Source organism: Seriola lalandi, unplaced genomic scaffold, assembly GCF_002814215.2.
Source record: "Seriola lalandi dorsalis isolate HSWRI2012SDOR001 ecotype SW California unplaced genomic scaffold, Sedor1 jcf7180002054907, whole genome shotgun sequence".
NCBI classification, from domain to species: Eukaryota; Metazoa; Chordata; class Actinopteri; order Carangiformes; family Carangidae; genus Seriola; species Seriola lalandi.
Window position 1 is genome coordinate 2,047,048 of NW_019525459.1, and position 22,105 is coordinate 2,069,152.

The 22,105-nt window shown below is 42.4% G+C and overlaps 1 protein-coding gene across 8 annotated transcripts in view; it reads left to right on the forward strand.

Annotated features, from left to right (window-relative positions):
- birc6 (baculoviral IAP repeat containing 6) overlaps positions 1 to 22,105 on the forward strand; it is a 124,225-nt gene that overhangs the window by 54,612 nt on the left and 47,508 nt on the right. For 6 of the 8 annotated variants that reach the window (XM_087169700.1, XM_087169703.1, XM_087169705.1 and 3 more), the window contains exons 56-64: positions 1,419 to 1,548; positions 3,179 to 3,310; positions 4,637 to 4,798; positions 4,882 to 5,055; positions 10,870 to 11,093; positions 11,882 to 12,215; positions 13,372 to 13,589; positions 15,136 to 15,300; positions 16,802 to 16,973. In XM_087169700.1, coding sequence (XP_087025826.1) covers positions 1,419 to 1,548; positions 3,179 to 3,310; positions 4,637 to 4,798; positions 4,882 to 5,055; positions 10,870 to 11,093; positions 11,882 to 12,215; positions 13,372 to 13,589; positions 15,136 to 15,300; positions 16,802 to 16,973 — 1,711 coding nt within the window. The remainder of the gene's footprint in view (positions 1 to 1,418; positions 1,549 to 3,178; positions 3,311 to 4,636; positions 4,799 to 4,881; positions 5,056 to 10,869; positions 11,094 to 11,881; positions 12,216 to 13,371; positions 13,590 to 15,135; positions 15,301 to 16,801; positions 16,974 to 22,105) is intronic. The other 2 variants (XM_087169704.1, XM_023430561.2) reach the window with 1 other exon arrangement.

Sequence of the window (22,105 nt, forward strand, 5' to 3'; positions counted from 1 at the left end):
CCCATGTTTGCTCTGTCCTCCTTGACTTCACCGGACAGTGCGCTGAACCAAGCGGCAAATGCAGCACAAGTTGCGTTCTGTCTGAAATTAGCATAAGTTTAAGTTTAGTTGCGCTATACGCTGGTAAACGTGACTCGAAGCATATTTCTACTAAATCTATTTTCATTTTTGCATCACTACAGTGATTGGGTGTCAGGCTAAGTGTAAAACACAGCTAACCTGCAGCTCAGTACTGTCTTTGAACACCTCCTGTGTAGACATGGTGTTAGTCTTGTTTTCGTTTCTGTTGGGTCATCATATGAAGATCATCAGGTGGTCCACATGAAACAATGAGGTCATAGAATTTAAAGCTTTCTGGAAACTATAGCAGACATGACTGACATGATGATATTTAAACACGAGCCCCCACCATATAGTCAAAACGGGTCAAAACGGGTCAAACCGATGTGTGTTACCATGTGTAAATGACTGCTGTAGTATTCAGTTATGACCACAAGGGGACAGCGCAGCAGTATGATCACAGTGATTCCCTCAGAGAGAAGCTGACCATGATGTTTCTATAAATATTTACTGCTACAGCACGAGGTCAGAGAGCTATCATTAATGTCACACTGATAACAGTACAGTACATGTTAGTGGCTCTAGAGACATCAGTGTCGGTGTCAATGGATTGATTCCCATTAAATGTTTTACAGGCATTTGATTCCCATATGATGAATCCTTGAAACGTCAGTGATCCCCTGACTTTCTGTAGTTCTGAGAGCTACGTCTCAACAGCAACTGAAATTGTACCAAACAAATTATTACCCAGAATGCCCATTGTAGGTGTCCAGTGATAGTCTTCTGCATGTCAAAACACTTTCATCCTGGGATGCTGCAGGTTTTCCTGACAGAAGGCTCTGTATTCCCAGTGTTCAGCCTGATCTAATCCTCTTGCCTGTTTTGCAGGTGCAGGTTTTTAGAATTGGACCTGAGAGGAATCCTGACACGGAAGTCTTAGAAGTCCCCCCTTTCTTTAAGTCCCAGAGTCTGACCTGCCTGTAGTATCATTAGTGTCTGCATCTGTCTGTGGTGGTGACGTGTCAGGCCTGTCACGAGAGGCTGTTTGTATATATTTGTTTGTTGAATTTCTCTGACACTGACAGCACTGTAGCTGCACCCTGAAAGCTCCAGGTAGCAGTGTCACACATCTAACATGTAAGATAAAGGGAGACGGAGAAGAGATGGGAGGGCGGAGGAGTCCAGCATAGCCTTCACACTGAAAGCCTTTCAGAAAAAATTGACTGGTCCACATCTCCCAACACTGGTCACATATGCTGGTGAAATCATTGTACCCTCAGTACTTTTCCAGGAGCTGTTCAGCTGATCATCATATTTTCCTAAGACACCAACACAAAACTATTTTCTTCTGTTCTCAGTTATACAAAGGACGCATCAATGCCACCAGTCACATGATCCAGCATCCCATGTATGGAGCAGGCCACAAGTACCGCACCCTCCACCTGCCCATCTCCACCACGCTGGCTGAAGTTCTGGACCGGGTGTCTGGTATGTTTCAAAGAAGAAAACTCACCAGACCACACTAGACAGATGTGTATGAAACTAGCTGCTGGTTCCTGTTGTCTTGGCTTGGTGTAAAATATAAGAATATTATAAGAATAATAATATGGGATGTTCCGATTGATCGGCCACCGATCACCATCAGCCAATTTTCTTTAAAAATATGTGATTGGTAGATGGGAATTAATCACGTTTTTGTTTACTAATTTGTATGGAAGCACCAAGTAAAGCAAACACCGGGCTATACTGCATTGAAATTCTTCACTGCCCTTGTGTCGAGCTGTGGACTGTAAAATAGTATTCACTGTCTGAGTGTTCAGACAGAACTATTTGGACAGTTTTACATTTTTTGTTCTTCAGTCTCTGAGCTTCACATGCAGCTGTCCAGCTTGTTGCCATGACTTCACGCACCAGAAGCTCAAGTCTGCTCAAATCTGTCAGCTAGATTCAGTCATTATACAAAACTGCATTTGAACCGGAACCATTAACAACAAAAACATTATGGTTTAAATCAAAGTTCATTAGTTTGAAACAAACAGCTAATCAGTGAAAGCTGGGAGGGAGGGCCAAGTCTCCCTACAGACAGGATATGAAGCCATCTGAAATATTAAGACTGACATGCTGACCCATTTCCACTCATCTCATTCATAGTAGTTTGTGTAACATTCAGATTTTATTAAACACTGAAAGAGTACAGGTTTTTGAGCTGTAGCAACATGTCAGCTCAAATGAAGACAAGGACCAGGAGAAAGCTGATGTTGTAGACAAAGTAGAGGACCTAGAGAACCAATACTGATCCTTAAATCTCCACTTTATATGGGTTCCTGAGTCTGTGGAGGCAAGAGAACTTCCCTGAGTCACTGATCACCTAAAAAGCTTACAGCCGTCCTGCCAATCCTCAGTCCATCCTATGCCTTGTCTTGGCTTATAATGGGACTCACATTATGATTAACCAGGACTTCACTGCTGAAATGATCAAGAGGCACCACTACTTTAACACACTCAAGGAAAAGCTCCATTAACTTAATTTAAACTTCTCTTTCTGTCGTCTGTGCACACTTGGCCATCACAAAGAGGCTGAAGCTTCCTTCATGTCTTCCATGAACTCACCATGTTTTTTCAACTCGCATCATAGCATGGACTTGTGAAGGTGTGTTCTCTCATTTTTAATCATTCTCAGGATTGGACAGGGGGGCTTGATTTGGTGGGATGAGTTATTTTATTTGCAGCCTTCACTGTCGAGAAATCCTAACCAAGGGATCAATAATAAGAAACTGGAAGACTGTTTGAGTTTTGACGGCACTCTGTTAATTGTGTCATTTTGTTGGACCTTCTTCTTCTGTAACAGTTTTAATTGGAACTCCTGAGAATAAACACCATCTGCTGTTTACTTTGATGAACCAACTCCTAATATACAACAGTGGATGGAAACAACGGTGGATTCATTCACATTGTCTTTTGCAGAATTTCTCAAAATTAGTTTAAAATTTGCCCCTCCTACTGTTGCTATGAGCTGCACTATCACCTGCTGTTGAATGTGAGTGTGAGTGTGTGTGTGTGTGTGTGTGTGTGTGTACTACTTCAAGCTTTAAATTCTATTTCCTGTTCCACAACACAGACACGCCCAGCATCACAGCCAAGCTGATCAATGAGCAGAAGGAGGACAAGGAGAAGAAGAACCACGAGGAGAGGGAGAAAATGAAAGCAGACAGTGGTTTCCAAGACAACTACAGTGTTGTTGTGGCCTCAGGTGCTCTGTTCTGTTCCATACGCACCTCTTGTCCAATCCCCTACACAGCCATCAAAGTATAGGTTTTCTTAAAATAGGATCTGTTAAAATTACATTTGGTGCTGTTTGGGTAAAGTCCTCAGGGCCTGAAGCCACTTGAAGTGAGTGATTGGGGCTTTTCAAAAGAATCAATGATTTTATAACAAAGGTCTCTAAGGTCAATACATGTACTAAAGCTGCACTATTCCCCCGTTAAAATAAGATAAACAGTAATAAGAATAATAAACATTCAGACAAACCAGGCAGAAAACAAAGCGTCCACTTATTTACTTTTAACAATGTAATCATGACTCCAGATGTTGGTGGAACAAGACGCAACAGATTAAAGAGGAACAGCTTTTATACATACTGCATGTATCGGCCATATTCAGTTTCCTGCTACTGTTTTCAGATTAGTTATGATTTATGTGTGAGAAAAGGTAAACGAAATAACAAAAATTAAAGATATGGCCTTGGGTCGAGTTCAGGGATCAAATTTGACAGGACTGGTCTGGCTTTTTTGGATATCAAGCTTTGGTATGGGTCAGGCTCTGGTCTCAGAACTCTAACTCCATTACGGTCAATGATTAAGGGATGTGCTCTGTAAAATGTCAAACTGACAAACATGAGAAATCTTTTGTTGTTGTAAAAGTTGGTGGCCTTAGATCTCACTTTGGCAAAAAAAAAGACAGCCTGAATTTTAGGTCCAAATTCTCACAATGTGATTTGTGTCACAACTGGGAGCTCAGTACATAGAGCGGGTCATGCACCAATCAGAAGGTTGGTGGTTCGATCCCCAGCTCTGAGTGAATGTGGTATGTATTGTAATGCGCTCTGAGTGGTTGATTTGACTAGAAGAGCTCTGTATAAGTGCAGCCCATTTACAACACATGCCTACAGGTGATTTATTGTGAATAAAAACATTTACATTTACTCATTTAAAGCAGACTCTTTTATTCAAAGAGATATCAGTAAAGCTGCAGTGCAGTAGGAGACCTTGGTGTAAGGACTAAGTCCTACATCTATTAAATAAGTGAAGGAGATCAGATAAAGAAGTGCAGGTAAAGTTCACAATAAGCGGTAGTTAGATCTGTTGTTAGAGGTGTTTGGATTTTTCACTAACTCCTGTTTCAGAGACCTGACAAACACATGTCAGTGTTTTGACATTAAAATAATCAGATTTATAGACACTGGCAAAATATGTCAGCTGTTGGTAGCTTTCAATATAAAACTCTCATATTAACCTTTTTTCTGTGGATGAGAACAAGACCAACCGTGTCCTTGATGTTTCTTTGTCTCTGCCATCAGGCTTAAAGTCCCAGTCCAAGCGGGCTCTGTCAACCCCTCCTCGACCTCCATCAAGGAGGGGCCGCGTGATGAGTGACAAGCTGACTGCTTCATCTGGTGTGGACCCCTCAGCCAAAACCATCAGTGTGCCTGTCTTCCACCTCTACCACAAGCTGCTTCCAGGTACTAAATGTGCACATGCAAAGTGAACAGGAGATGAATGTGTTTGAGTTGTCTGAAGTGGATTCTTGTGTTGGCCCCGCCAGGTCAGCCCCTCCCACCTGAGATGACCCTGGCCCAGCTCCTGACGCTCCTGTATGACCGCAAGCTGCCACAAGGCTACCAGTCCATCAACCTGACCGTCAAACTGGGCTCCAAGGTCATCTCTGACCCAGGTCTTTCCAAGACCGACTCCTTTAAGAGGCTGCGCACTGAGAAAGGTACAAAAACCTGTGGCCCTGCAGCACATGAGGAGGAGTTCTGTTCAGTCCAGATAACTTTTCACACTGCAAAAAGTTTTATTAATTGGCTCAAGGTTGTTCCAGTTGGTAGTCCATTATTATCTGTTTTTCAGAAGGAAACACGTAAACGTTGCTATAGTATTGCAGTATTGTTTACAGTTGTCTTTTACATTGGACATACTTTTATAGAGAATAGAGAAAAATGGTACACATATTGTATATGTGCAAATCTTTTTTTCCAAATTATAATTATCCAGAAGTTTATCTAATCCTCTCCAGATGTAACAGATTAGTGATACCAGCCAAGTCTTAAAAGAAGGCGCATCTTCAGTTTTCCAAAGGTTAAAATATTCCTCTTCGCAATGCTGTGCAATATTGTATTGTCTTTTGTTACAAATGGGTTAAAGTTGAAGAGTGAATGGCAGTATATGGGTCTGGAGTAATAACAGTTATATACTATAGTATACTAAAGGCACTTGAAAATATCTGACCAGAATTTGTTTAGAAGAGGTGGCCTCTGCTGATTTACCTTTGGGGCAGATTGGAGACATATCAGGGTAGAAAGAGTGTAATTTAGTGGAGAAGTCTAGTCCCAGATCGTTTAACTCTTTAAAAACTTTATCAGGAGGCTAATTATAAAGTGTTTGAGCTCAGACCGCTGACGTCATCTCACACATCTCTCCTCCTCCACTGATCATCACCAGGAGATTAATAAAAGGATAACTGATCATCTGTATTGTGTTCAAACTGACTCATTACAGTGGACCAGCAGGAGTAAACGTAGAGTCACAGTGTTTCTGGTATAACAGCACCATGCTGGGCAGGTGATCTGAAAGATGCCACAGCAGGAAAAGGGTTGAGAATTAACGTGTCCACCTTGTGTCATGTTTACATCACTGCTGATTGGAGCTGGAGCCGATAAATACCTGTGACTCCTGCAGTCGTGGGATCTGGGAGTGAATGCTGATTGTAGCTCTGTTAAGATCCATTGATCAGGCTGTCTCTGCCCTCAGTCCACTGTAAAACCATCTGAATGGAGTAGAAGGACAGTGATGAGAGTGGTGATCTTTTTTGTAAGGGAAAACCATGTGACTAGCAGAGGTTTTTTGTTGTAAATGGGCTGTTGCAGTACCCATCCAGTCCAGTGGCTGTTCAGGACTTAATGGACTTGTCCTTTGGTCATTTCCTGAGCTGCTTTAAAGAAAAGGCTTTGAAGTCTAAAAGCTGCTGAGTGGTTCTGAGGTCAAACTGTTGAGTCACAGTCGCTCCTCTTACCTTTGCACCCCTCAGGGGTTTAAAGCTTTTTCATCTTTCATACAAAATGCATGTGATTCTTACTGTGGCATTCATGTGCAATGGCATAAAGCAAGACTGTGTTCTATCAGACATGCTGTGCTGAATGTTGTTTGTTCACAGTGAGACCCTCCCTGTCTGATCCAGGGGACAATAAAAAGAAGGACCTTGAGTCAGGACAGGTTGTTTATGGGTTCAAGCTGCTGACCCTCCTGTAGACAGAAGGTGAGGTGGTGACTCAAGGACTGGTTCCAGTTAGTTGTGATTGTGCTGCTCCAGGATCAGTACTAGGTCAGATACATTTTGAACACCAGTGTCTTGTTTTGATGACCTCAGCACTGGTGAAAGTGCAGACCTGTTAAGATACCTGTCCTGTCTCCAGTCCACAGCTTCCATTTAAAACTCTCCTCTCATCTGCCTGGATGATTCTGATGATAGATGTTGGACTATTTCAGTATCGTAGATGTACTCACAGTATAAAAGTGGGTGCTCTGTCAGAATGTTTTCTTTCTTTTATCCCATCGTCTGCTTTTAAAAGCAGGAAATGCACAGGTGGAAGTAATGACATCAGTGATGGCTCTGCTGTTCAGTTAAGTGTCTCAAGACGCCACAAAGAGAAACACTTGTATTTCGCTGCTGTTCTGTCTGTGAGGAGCACGATGCTAAATTTGTAGAGGACTCATCCAGAGTCCCACCTGAGCTATGCAGGTCGTGTTCACCCAGTGAAGCAGCACTTACATCAACATGAACATGAGCGTTCATGTTGTGAGATCGTGTTTTCTGTGTCCTCAGCCCAGTGCAGTTTACATTCAGCCCTCCTCCACTGACCCGGCCCATCACACACCCAGAACCTGTAGATCCTTGTGAGACGTTTCCACTGTGTTTTACAAACTCATTATGAAGGCAACATGATATGGGGATGGCGATGAAAACTGATATTGATTTTCTTATGCATGTTTACACTGAATGCAAAATGGTGTCCGGCGCACCAAACCACCCGACCTCCATTACATCATCATTCTTCATTTCTCCATGAAGCTTTATTAATGCTGGAAACAGCAGCCACATGTGATGAGATGTCATCCAATGAGACTGAACATTGTTTACCTGTTTAATCACAGTTCAATCTCATGCTGAACCTTTTGGCTAAGCCCAGCTCCCTTTTGTATCAGCTCTCCTTAATACTGATGAGGGCTTTCACATCTTGGTTTATTTAACAAGCGCTCTCTATAGCCCCTTTTCCACTGGTCAAAAAACATCAGGCTTTTGTCGACAATGGAAAAGGGTTCAATCAGCATTCACTCCTGGGTCAAATGACTGCAGTAGACACAGGTATTTACACCTCTCTCTGAGAGTGAGCTGCAGCCCTGAAATAAGTTTTAAAAACACACAATCACAGATCGAAGCGTCTCACGCAGAGGCTCAGACACTGACTTACAGACTGTGTCTGTGTGTGTGCTCTGTAAGTGCATGTGATGACATCACTCCTTGCAGTTGTGTGTGTCCTTTATCTGAACAGAAAGACTGGCAGTGGAAAGGGTGTTAATCTGCTTTTATTAGCAAGTGTATCTGTGTTTAAAAAAACCTGCTTATACCTGATCATGTTTGAGGAAGAAAGTTATATCATTATTATTCTTTGAAGCACTAGTTTTCTTTGTTGAGACAAACACAGTAATAAATCTCTGAAAGTAGCTGAAGTGCAGAGGCCAAGTTTAGTTTCCACTACAAACAAAAAGAGGAACTATTTCAGTGGCTACACTTTCCACTGTCTCATTAAGTTCTTTGACCCTGTTCTCCAGGACGGTCTCCTCCAAAATTACTTGGGTTTAAATTTTTTTTTACTGAGGCTAATAAAAGAAAAGGCCAGTCAGAGCACAGAGCAGATTATTTCTGTGGGTGCAGAGGGTGCCCACAGTGCTTTAACCCCTCCGTGAAAGGAGATGATTTTTAGGCACAGCTATAAAGCTTCAGTTTTTACAGGCTGCTGGAAGCAGCCTGGCAGCAGCCTGTTACTCTTCAACCTTGAGATTCCGAGAATGAGCAGGTCCTGATTCACCACTTCCCTTTCAATGAACTCGAATAAACTCTCATTCTTAAAGTTGCCCACTGCCCAGACACTCACCACTAGATGAGGTCAGTCATTGTGCTTTTTTAACCAGTGTGTCCTTCCTCTTTGTGGCTGCTGAATTCACATTCATTACATGAGCTGTGAGGGATCAGAGACCAACAAATAACATGGATCAGAGGCCCAGTGGAGTCTCTCCCTGATCCCTGATTATTGGGGCCCAAGTACAGACCGGTGCAGGCTCCCTCTTGAAACTATAATAATAATAATAATCAGTACAGTAATTCCTGAATCATAATAATAATAATAATGATTATTATTATTATTATTATTATTATTATGGTTCATTAACTGGACTCAGTTGAATTGCGTTTTTGAGCTAAAGGTGTTTGAAAACTCCCAAAACTAAAAAAAGAATGTGTGAAAATGGCTGGGTTCTGGTAAAGTATTCCCATATGAAATGTCATTAAAGTTTCCCTCACAGTTGGTTTCACCTCCATGTATGAAAGCTGTTGGGCACATGTAACATCCTGCAGCAGCCCAGAGGAGGGTCCAGTCAACGCTGCTCACAGCTTTAATTTTGTAAGTGAAATCACAGAGTGTATTCAGTGAAGTCAGTCCAGTTGTGTTGCCTCTAAAACACATGCCAATGACTGCTGCTGTAAATCACACACATCATGTCCGCCATGCTGTCCATACCTGAGCAGTGGCCGCAAACCTGTCAGATTCACCTCTCCTCTCTCTGGCAGATAAATGGAGGGAAGTGTCAGTGACCGTGATAAAGATGTGACTGCTCTGGTTTTCAGCAGGCGGAAGTGTAGACTCCATTTACATCAGTGTCTGTGTACACACACACCCATTTGACCTTTTCCTGAACCGGTGGCTAAAGGCCCGATTCACCCTTCAGTTGGCTCGGTGTGACAGGTTTAACAGTAGTTCGTCAGGGTTTGATCTTCTCTCTAACCTTGTTTTTATTCTTTACACAATAGCTTCATCACGTCCTGTGTGAACAGCAAGTTCAATACCATGAACACCTACGAGTGTGTGCAGTTCTATTTGTTTGTACACTTCCTCTCCGTCTTTCTGAGGACGGGCTTTTCACCCCACCTTCCATACACAACAGGCACAAGCACGTAGACCTGCTCACTTTATAAAAACTAGTTTCTTCCAAGCATTAAACGGGAACAGGATTTCAGTCCTTCCTTTATAAATGAGTCTCAGGAGTGCATTGCTAATTTTCTTCCCATGCAAACAGAAGTAGTGAAGTTTGTCGTCCTTTGCCTCCATGTTTGTTCTTGTACTTGAAAGAACATGATGGTAGAAGAGCTGTGTAATTATTCCTCTGGAAAGATGCCAAATGAGTCTCTCGTCTCGAAAACAGGAGCATCCTCTAATCCTGTTCTGAAGTTCAGACACGTTAATCTCTGTGAGCAGCCTTTTATTCACAATCCCACTGACTGTTCATTCATCAAGAGACTGTGTGTCTCCTGAAAGAGATGCTGAGGGTGATGAATCATCCACCTGATCTTCTCCTCTGGAAGACATGGGATGACCTCTCAGTCCACCACAGCTTTATCTAATCATAAACCAGCGAGGCCATGCTTTCATAGTAAGATGGTGGTGAACAACAGTTGTGTGTGTGTTTTGATCATCAGGTTTTTAGTGTAAACTAGGACTCATCACAAATCTCACATGAGGTTCGAGGAACCTCAAGCTGCAAACATGAAGTTGTGTGAACGAGTGAAGAGCAGTGATGAGGACTGGAAGCTGTGGTTAGCTTCTTTCTTTCTCCTCCTCCTGCTTTCTGTTTGAAGAGAAATAGCACAGTCACATATAGTCACAGCTCCAGTGGTAAATCCCATAGTTTAACATTAAACAGGATAGAGAAGTTCCTTCAGGAGCCTGTTAAAGCACATGTGGGTCATTTTCTTCTTTGATTACAGCAACTTTTGAAACAAAAAAATGCAAAAATAAATGCGTAGAATAAAACTGAAAAGAATTGAGCAGAGCAGGTCACAGGAGCAGTACAAAAGTTCAAATATAAGTTTTGCAGGGAAAACAAGTAAACATGTTATTACACACAAAAAAAACAATTAATAAAAGAGGGTAGGGTAAATGAAAGCCCGCTCTACCTCCTGAGCCACAGCCATCTGATGCACAAACCTAATGATTGAAATGCTGTGTACTCTTAATTATAAAGATGTCATATATATAAACGAGTTGAGTAAAGAAAGAACTGGTTCATTCCCTTTCAGTAAACACAAACTACATCAAAGTGTTTGCTCTGTGTGAATCAGTTAGCAGTCCCATGTCCCAGGATGCAACAGAAAGTAAAGGTTACATTTTAGTGGTGAGGTTCTCCTCATGGTGACTCTTCAGGTTACAAACACGGTGCTAAGTGTCCAGATGTCAAACAGTGCATGAACATACAACAGGTCCTCTCTTTGCTCTGCTTGCAGTGGATCACTGTGACACACTCAACAGCTGCTCTGAGGACGAACCAATGATGGCCAGTGAAGAATGTCTGGATGCCGCCACTGACGAGTCCTTGTTGGAGACCAACCCCATCCAGTCACCGCTGCAGGTCTTCGCAGGCATGGGTGGTCTGGCCCTGATCGCAGAGAGGCTGCCTATGCTCTACCCTGATGTGATCCAGCAGGTGAGACTCAGCCTCAGTCCGACTGGTCTTTATTCTGCATGTGACAGAAACAGGTCGTAGATTATGCAGTCGAGGCTGCCTCAGCGACCTGCTGTGTGACAGCGGTACCACAGCAGCTCAGCTACTACTACACTGCAGAGGAGTCAACTACACACTGTATCCACAAACCTTTATTGTGAATAGTCTCATGTAGGGCCTACTTTCCCTCTATTAGAAAGAAAGTAGTGATCTATATATGTTAATATTAAACATATAATTATGTATATATAATTATAATCTGCACCCACATAAAATGCAATAAATTGCACTTAATAAATTCATACTTATACTTCATACTATAATTTATTTTGCTCAACCTTGTAATTCTGTTAGAAAAAACTACTAGGGATATAATTGAATATAAACAAAATAACTCGTCTTTCTCCTGTAGGAGACAGTTGGGCTGCAACAGTAGGAAGTGTCGACATAGAATCTACATCATCACATCATGTCGTAGTCGTCCCTTCAACCGTCACTGCTTAAAGTTCCTATTTTATGATAAAAAAGCTCTGATGTCTGCAGATGTCTTTCTCCTGGATGAAATATTGTGCTTTTACTCTGATTTGGATCATGAGATGTTGGTCATTGTCTGATGAAGTGAAAAAGTAACAGTATTTGACATCGACAGTATGTAAGGAAACCCAGTGTCTCCTCTCCTTCAGCAGCGTTCTTCACCTGTCAGCACTGTCTCATATTCACCTGTTACCTTTGCTTATGTGACGTCTCTTCTCCTGGATGGTCGTTCACAGGTCAGCGCCCCGGTGGTGCCCTCAGCCACACAGGAGAAGCCCAAGGACAGCGACCAGTTTGAGTGGGTCACCATCGAGCAGTCGGGTGAGCTGGTGTATGAGGCACCGGAGTCCATCGCCACTGAGCCACCGCCCATGAACAAGCAGCAGTCTCAGTCGTCCTCGTCGTCCTCGTCCTCCGTGCAGACCATGTCGCCCATCCCTGCCCACTCGCTGGCGGCGTTCGGCCTGTTCCTGCGCCTGCCAGGTTACGCAGAGGTGCTGCTGAAGGAGAGGAAGCACGCCCAGTGTCTGCTGCGCTTGGTGCTGGGAGTGACAGACGACGGAGAGGGCAGTAAGTCTGAAATCACTGCACAGCTGCCAGCACTGACATTCACTTGAGGTCACCGTGCACGCGCACATACACACACACACACACACACACACACACACTGAATATTTCTAATGTCTCTTAATCTTTTATGAATGATTAGTTTGTTTTGAAGTGAGAGTCCTCATTAGTGACTGAAGTCAGAGTCTCTGTGCTTCTTGTTAGTGACACAGGTCACATTCCATCAGACTGGGGAGGAATTGGGTCATTATTCACCCAACATGTTCCCTTAACATCTTATAGTGATTCCTTAAAATGATCCAATATACAAACCATTTATCAATACATGTCTTCACGAAACTGTACTTTCAATAAAGCAGATACACACACTGAATAACTTCCTGTACCAAGACATAACATCACAGTTAAGTCCTAGAATAACATTGTCATAAGACAGTGAAATTTATTACATCTTCCACCTCATGCTATAGTACAATGGAAAAGCAGCGCCACATTGAGGGGAAAAAAATCTGATATCTCAAGAATAAAGTTGTAATTTTGGGTCACTTGTTTTAGAGAGGCAACATCAGAAGCTTTAAAATGAGGAACGCGGAGCATCCTGTGAAGTTCTACTTTAGGTTTCACTTATCAGGAGATACTTCATGTTTTGGCTCATCATCATCATCAGCATCATCATCATCAGGACATTGAAAAGATTGCGAAGAAACTGAGTCTGTTCTATTGTGAGACAGACAAACAGCAGCTGACACTGACTGTCCTTTCTGCTGTTTGATTGGTTGTAGTTATAATCCTAAAAGATTGGGGTTTTTTTTTCTCTTGAAATTTTACATTTTTAATTCTTGTAATATTACGACTTTATTCTTGAAAATTTCAGATTTTTTTTTCTTCAATGTGGCCCTAATACTCCATCGTACTATATAACTTAGTTCACACAAATATCAGCTTTCAAAGCTGAATTTTGCTTGTTGACGCTGAAAAAACATTTCACAAGAACAACGAAGTTAATACATTTTTATTTTAAAGAAAACCAACTTGTGCTTAGCTTCATGTTTTAAATTTTATGCTAAAAATCATTAAAAAAAATCACCCAGATTTGAAGTTGTCATAGTGAAAGCTGAACTCGGAGCTCTCAGCTTATTGCTCTGGCTCCTCCTCATAGGTCACATCCTGCAGTCTCCATCAGCCAACGTGTTGCCCACGCTGCCCTTCCACGTCCTGCGGGCACTGTTCAGCAGCACTCCTCTCACCACTGACGACGGCGTGCTTCTGCGTCGCATGGCTCTGGAGATCGGCGCCATCCACCTCATCTTGGCCTGTCTGTCGGCTCTCAGCCACCACGCCCCCCGCAACCCCAACGCCAGCACCAGTGTCTCTGAGGTATGGGCCATAGGCAGACACACACACACACACACACACACACACACACACACACACACACACACAGAGGCAGAAACATCCTCCCAAAAGTACAGAAACACTTGGCCACTATTCTTTAACCTCAGTGTTCTTGAGAAACTCCAGTGTCTTTAACATTTTAAATAGTAATTATTCGTCAATGAAGCATGTTTCTGTGAAGTATATCTGTATTATTATTCTTTTTTAGCGCCGTACATAGAAACGTAAAAAATTTTGAGCTTCAGGGTGAGAAGCAGAGCTGAGAGGAGCTACAGCAGCAGCTACACTCATACAGCTGTATGAGGAACTGAAACTACAGGTGACTGTGGTTAAGGAGGAGCCAGGTGTTGCTACCAAACTCTATAGTATTATCCCAGTGCAGATTGCAGTAGAGTGGATGGTACAAAATGCTGTACTGAGTTGTAAACTATTATTTAGGTATTGTATGAATATCAGTTAGCCTATCATTGTGGACACCTTTATTATCTCTTCACTTAAATTGGAGCCATCGACAAGAATTCCAGGGTCCCCCCCTGCGGGCTCACATGATAGATCCGAGGGGTCTCAGGGTGATTGAAACAAAACAGGAAAATGTTGTGATTCTGTTTTCCTGATTTGAGCTCGTTCCTTTTGAAATACTGTGAAGTTTTACGTTTTCAGGCGTGCAACAGTTGCTGAAGTGAAACTCTGTGGTTCAACAGTTCATATCGACATATTGAACCTGTGAGCGTGATGAGCACACACTGCTTCATTTGAAAGGTCAGCAAGTCCATACCTGTTGTAGCCTGAAACATTGGCCCAGCTGTGAAGTGGAAGCCTAAATACACAGAAGATCCCTGAAACAAGTGACAGCTTCAGTGATTTTCACTGCACCCAGCAGCAGGGGCTGATGGGACAGACAGAGGAGAAATGAGACCCAGATTTCCGGTAGCAGCAGCTGTTTGTTTACACTGATCTGATACTGGACGTGAACAAAATCCCGGTTTGTAACTGTCCTTTATCTGGCTTGGTCAATGAGGACAAACCATCCTCAGAGGTGCATCAAAAGATGGCCTGTAGGTTCTGAACCAGACCTGCTATGTTTTTATTGATGTGATGGTTTCATGGCAGCTCCCTTTCCCTCCACTGTGTGGGTTTATGGAGTTGTCATAGCAGAGTATGGTGCATGAGCCAAAGACTTGTCATTGTGGTGGATACTGTCCTTGAGACCACCACTGAGAGCTGAGCCACTGTTGTAAATGTGAGACGAAGGCACATCCAAGAAAACATCAACTCTTAAATGACTTGCTGCTTTTTCACCATGTTAGATTCCACAGCACTTTAATCCATGTTTGACTCCATGTGACCATGAGACAAACTCAACCAGCCCAGAGACCTTAAATGATTTTTTAGACTCAGTCTCTTGATGTTGAAGAACTCTTTAGCGCTCCAAAAGTGTGGTTATCAGTGAGATGTGTTCTTTCACATGTCACATGTCCCCGTCCCTCTGATTCTACACATTATCTGATATCTGTGTCTGCACTGACAGCCGCAGATATCCAGTTGCCATGGTGGGGGGACCAGTGAAGAGCAGCAGTTGTACTGGGCTAAAGGAACTGGCTTTGGTACTGGATCCACTGCCTCAGGCTGGGATGTGGAGCAGGCCCTCACAAAACAACGGCTGGAGGAGGAGCATGTCACCTGTCTGCTTCAGGTAAGTCTTCCAATCCATGTCACATCGATAAACACACACGTTTTGGTTTTAGTGTACACGCATGAGGTGCGCAGGTCCTGGAGGTGCACAGGTCCTGGAGGTGCACAGGTCCTGAAGGTGCACAGGTCCTGGAGGTGCACAGGTCCTGGAGGTATACAGGTCCTGGGGGACTACACGCTGCAGATGAAGTGTAGAGTCATGTTGACAGCATCATCTACAGACCTGTCACCTCTGTAGGTGAACTGAGGGGGTCCAGTAGTGGGTGGGTGATGGCTTTGAGGTGGGACAGCACTACACACTCGAATGACTTCATTCCCACAGCGGTCAGGGCGACAGGTCTGTCATATAGACTGCTGTCATATAGATTGCTGTGGCCATAGGAATCATTACAATGTTTCTATTTCGTGGTTTCCACGCATCTATTTTTTTCACTCATTGTTTTCATTTAGCATTAGGTGTACATTTTTATATATGTATCTGGAGAGAGAGCAGAAGTCACTTTCTCAGGACCTTAGCGAGGGGGAAGCTGATGGTTTAGTGATGAGGAAAGTCACTGTCAGCTGGCACATCTGTCAGCATGTCCACTCATGACACAGCCACTTCGCAAACTTTATTTTGTGAGTACAAACTTGACTTGTTTTGTAAATAGTCGGCCTATAGACTATAAACAGTAAGCAACATCTAAAATCACCCTCATTTATAATGAATAAAGAATCATAATGCAGCCTAATAAATCTCCACTGTCCAGTCCAGTACACACGGTGCCCTGGTCTCTGTGAGAGGCTAGGTCAGATCCAGGTGGAACGAGCTGCGCAATCACTATTAGTCGATCATTCTCTAACGTAATCTACCCCCCAACCCCCGACACAACATTATTATGAAGAAGGAGAAGTACTAAAAGTTATTTTTTCCACTCAAAGAACTGCTTGTAAACCTAAACAATGTAAATACACGTGGTGGTCTGGGAGACTGTTGTGGCAGCTTTAGGGGGTGCTATAGTGCTGGTGTCCTAGTGTTAAGTCATGTGGTCCTTGCTTCTTTTGAGGATGATGGTGGAGGATTTGAATCAGGTACAACCAGAAGGCGGTAACTCTAGTTATCTCTTTCTCTGTTAATGTGTCCTCAGTAGCTGTCCTGCTCTTTGAGCCTTTGTTACAGACAGTGCCAAAGGAAAAACCTGAAAGTTTGGAGAGACAGGACAGGAACACCTCCCTTCAGTAGAATCCAGAGGCTTGTAGAATCACTACCAGAGAGCAGCGAAGCTATTTTGAGGTGCATCCAAACTAAATAATGTGCCTTTAACTGCACTTCTCTGGTAAACCATGTTAAATGGATTCTTCTCTCTTACTCTTTTGTTGGACAAAGAGTAAGCAGTTGTAGACAATGATGACACAGCATGGTTGAGGATAGAGATTGGTCAAGAGCAGGTCACCTGAAGCTTGTACTTTTATGTGTCACTGTAAGATCATCCATCTTATGTCTACATTGTTCTTTTCTCCAGGTCTTGGCCAGTTACATCAACCCAGCAGGCTCCTGTAGCTGCCACAGTGCTGACGGCTCCTCTGCAGATAGCAGATCCCACAACAGCTCAGCCCTGCCAGCTGTGCTGCAGGAGCTGCTCAGCCAGTCCTGCCTCATCCCCGCTATGTCCTCATACCTGCGCAACGACTCAGGTAGGCTCCCTGCTTTTACTAATGAAGGCTGTGACACACACACTGAAGGAGGTGGCATCTAAAAGCTTTGACACTAGCCTCCACTACTCTGTACTCTGCTTTTACCTGAGGTGGCACTGATGAGAAGGGCTTTCAAACTCCATGCATTTTAATAGAATAGAGCAGTCACAGAGTATGTGTATTATCAGAGACAAAGGAGCTGTCTTGTCAATTAACATGGCAGCTAATTAACACAGCAAATGCAGACACATGCCCATGTTTGTGCATCATTCAATGTGGGACCTGGTTTTTAGTTTGTTCACCACATGAATGGACTCTGATGTTGATGCTGCGTATGACGTGAAGTTCCGTCTCTGATGCTGAGACACTGGGTGTGGATCAGTCTGTGTTTGGTGTCAGTGAATAATGTGTCTCTAAATGAAACAGCAGATGGAGCTACAGTGTCTTGAAATCTCATTGTGTCCCAGTACTGTTGGTTTAATGAGCCATGACTTGTCAAACACCATCTCAATGAAAAAAATGGACTTTGTTCTCAGCCTGTTGTCTCTGGTACAGTATAGCAGGGCTGCACGATATGCAAAATAATCATATTGCGATTATTTTGGCAGATATCACAATATGTTATTTCAGTTGGAAAGGTTGTTTTTTTTGTTTTATTTTCACTGAAAAAATATAAGAATTATGATGAAGATTTGATTTTTGGGTTTGAGTCTTGTAACAAACATGTTCTTTTACATCTGGAGAATATGATTTGTTGGCCGGGGGCGTCTCAAAGCACCGCAACACTTATGATGCTAACAATGCACAACAATCTTGTGACAGATTTGACCTTTATCAAAAAAAAATCGCAGCTCCTGCGATTTTGATATTGCACTTGTCCATATCGCGATCTCGATTAATCTTCGTTTAATTGTGCAGCCCTCCAGTATAGTTTAATGCTACTGGATCACTGCTGTGTGGATGGAATCGAACCACATGTTGAGGTCATCACTGTTTGAGGCGGACTTCTCTCTGAGCTCTCAGCAGCCTGCAGCAGAGCTCTGAGTTCAGCTCAGTTATTATACAATAACTCAATTATTTCCTTTTTGGGTTCCTTGGGGACTTGCTGGTTATTAGTGCTGAATGGACCCTACTGTAGTTTGGCTCTGTTCACTTGTGCTGTACGTGAGAACAGTTTCCAGTCTAAAGCCTCAGAGTGAGCAAAGTAACAAACTGCTAAACCGTTACTCTAGTCTATTTACAAGAGACTGTGTTGATACGGCTTATAAGCTTATAGGACATGAGCACTTCAGTCAGATTTCCCCACAATGAAAACATTTGGCTATATTAAAATGTCTCTCAGAGTTCAGACCTCCACCAATCACAAACACTCCTACACTCGTATTTTGTTGTCAAGTATAACTTTATTTAGATGTTTGGGAAACACTGCAGAAGTTATTCGACATCATCCAGAGAGAATCAAATGAACTTGCCCTTATTTCTTGTGGTAGTAAGTGTGTAGTAAACTTACATGGTCTCACTCGTGATCATTAATCCTGACACTTTCATTTGGCCTCTGCTCCATCTGCTGGAGCCATGCTAAGCTAGCAGTGTCCCAGGTGAACAGAAGTAAATATGTGCCTCTTATGCCTGTTTAGTTGCCCATTAAGGTAATTAAATGAATCCCCAGTGGTACTCCTTTGGGGTTAGAACCCTAACTGTCCACATGTCCAGCTCAGTGTGCTCTACAAAAAAGCCTCTTGGACCTTTTAAAGTGTTTCTGGATAGATTTTTTACTAATTTGCATAACTTGAAAAACTGTAAAATTAATAGAACTTTATGAATTTTGAGAGTAGAAACACCAAATTTGGTAGACCGCCTTGAGAGATGAATATACAAATTTCTATTATAATGGAGCAAGATCAGTCAAAAAACATGGCCGCCATCAACCAAAATATTTTCGCAAAGGGCGGGGCTAAGCTAGTATTGGCCATAACTCATTAACCATTGATCTGATCATCATGAGACTTGGTCGATATCTTCAGGACGGACAGGGAGTAGGCGTATCAAAGGATTTTGACCTGACCTCTAGGAGGTGCCATAAATGCCAAAAATATGTACCTCAAAATCTGGTGAACAGATTTTCACCAAAATTGGTACACATGTTCTGGAGGCGAGTATCAACGAAAATCTGAAGTGCCACATTGATTGATGAAAGTGGGCGGTGCCTTTTCATCAATATGTGCCATTTTAAGCGTTTGCCCAATTTGCAGAGAGCTGGAATGAGCCAGACACACGAAAATTGGTATCATAACTCCAAATGGTGTGTAAACGCTTCCTCATATGGTGGCACTATAATTGAGAGTCAAAATTTCAAAAAAATTTGAAAGGTTGCCCCCACCACACCGAGAGTCCCACCACCTTCAGATTTACCTCTCCGCAGGAAGCCTCTGTGATAGTACCGGCTACCTATATGGATTTTGAGCTAATTAGAACATTAAAAACAGTAAAATGAATAGAACGTTTCGAATTTTTACTTAATCAATACCAAATTTGGTATACAGTCTTGGGTGACTGAGAGGCACGTTTCTATTACAAATGAGCAAGATCGGTCGAAAAACATGGCCGCCATTGACTGAAATGTCTTTGCGTAGGGCGGGGCTTAGCTAATATTGGTTCATTTACCGTTTGTTCGATCATCATAAAACTTGGTATTTTACATCGAATAGGTCAACCAAAGCATTAATTAGCTAAAATTGTCTGCTTGTCTCGGTTGAGTGCAAAACAGTTAGAACCCATGAATAGCCACTTGCGTAATTATTTTGTTATTGTGTTTTTGATGTTTGTGGTGTCATCACCATAGACTGCACCATATTGAGGTGAAGAGCAGATATGTCTGTAACATTCACCAAATGTACAAAAGCAAGTTCATTGCGAACCTGCTCCACCTGTGGTGATCCAGTGGTGAAGTCCTGATGCAGCAGACTCTGTCCACTCCCACACGTTTACTCTGTGTTTGATCATTGGCCCTACCCTTGCTGGTGAACACGTTTACACTGTGTTTGGTCAGGCTCCTTATTGTGTTGACTTTGAATGGAGCTGAATTCATGCACTAAGAGACACTAGGGTTTTCACACGTCAGTGTTTATATGCTGCTGTTCCCTTTGTGAGCTTGCTTATCAGCCCAGAGCCAGATCCAGTTTACTGTGTGCCACCTCTGTGTGCGCCTGATGCTTAGCTGCTGTTTGCAGGGGGATCTGTGTGTGTGTGCGCGCATGTGTGCTAATTCGCCCCTGGTCTCATAATTAAGTAACAAGTGATTAAAAAAAAAAAAAAAAGTGTTATAATTGCTCCTCATTATGTGGTAAATGCCTCTGACACACACTTACATGCGTGTGTGATATGAAGTTTACAGTCTGTTGTGTGATTAGATATCGTCACATGCTCGTTGAAGCAGTGGCCTTAATGATGACATAGCTTCCTTTAAAATCTATGGATTTACCACTCAAATCAATAACAGATGACTTTATATTCTGCTAATTAGCCTTTGTATGCAGCTAAATGAAGTTATGTGCAAATAAAAGTATCTCGCGTATGATAGCCAGTTGTCCATGAGCTCTAAGCTGTGATGAAGACCTGGGACATGAGAGCTCCCGGTTCTCTGGAGTCAGGAAAGTTGCGCCATGTTTGATCTCACCAACACATCAGGGAGGGACTTATGTAACTGTGGCTGAGCTTATGCTTCATAACATGGGAAAAAGCATCAGTCTGTGACATCATGTTGGTGCCTTCACTTTTTCATCTGTCAAAAATCACTAACTGGACTGGGAACATTTTGCAGTGTTTGTGGAGACATGGACATAAAAACATAATTGACAAAAGGAGCCATTGTTGTTTTCATGTCTCTCTTCTATTTTTAGTCAGTGATGAAGTCTAGTCGTGGTAAACTCGGCAAACATTTCAAACTAAATAAATCTTTCTTTATTTGTAAACCTTCAAACACGGACCTCAGATCAGACCATGGTCTCTGGTGAAGAATCTTCTGCTTCATCTTTATCTAACGTCGCCATCATTAGGACACTGACAGGGTGAAACATGACTGACAGTGGAGGAGTTGATTGCGATTGGTTTTTCTCCTGTGATGAACCCAGTGTATGGTCTATCACATTTTCACAATGAAATAAAATTCCTTCCTCTGACTAAAAGCTCTTCTTTAAAACAAGAGTATTTCATATAAATGAGTGGAGTCAAAAAAACAATATTTGTCTTTAAGTGTAACGGAGTTAAGTTTCTAAAATAAATAATACTCAAGTAAAAAACCGAATACTGAACACTATACTTAATTACAGTACTGAAGTGAATATACTCAGTTACAGTCTATCCCTTTTCCTGTGTAACCAAACCTGATATATCATACAAGACTGATGAAAGCCACATTTGAATAAATAGTTGTGAAAAAATACACAAACAAATGAATTAGTCAATCAACAAGATTAATCAACATGTCATCAACACATGTGAGGTGGTAAGTTTGAATTCCTGTAGACGATCATTGATTTTATTAGTGTGACTATAATTGACAGTTTCATCATCTGAAACTGTAACAAAATGTCCACATTTTACCACATAGATGTTTTTCATAGTACAAAATATGATTTAGTCTAAATCTTATCACATTTCCTGTGTTTGAAAATGAGACAATCTTAATACCCTATGGTGCAGAGCAGGGATTATGAATTGACTTGTTCTCACACATCCAACATGCACAGAGGTGGTCTCTCCTCATCTGTGTTTGCTTGTCTTTGAAGTGAGTGTTGTGTGTTACATTTATCCAGCTCAACATCCCTGTGTGTTAGTACCTACTCTACCCGTCAGAGATGGTGTTTTCCATGTGGGAGCACTCTGCTGGATCTTAATTCCACTTCAAAGATTTATGACCTTCCATCTTGCTGCTCTCACTCCATTGTATGGTAATTCTACATGAAGTAATGCAACTGCAGCCTCTGCACTGAACGCAGTCTCACACGACTCAAAGAGCTGCTGGTTTTAGCCTGGCCTGTCAAGGACTTGTTCTGTTGGAGAGGAACTATGACTGTTAGGGCTGCAGCTATGGATTATTTTAGTAATCGAATATTCTACCAGTTATTCCATTG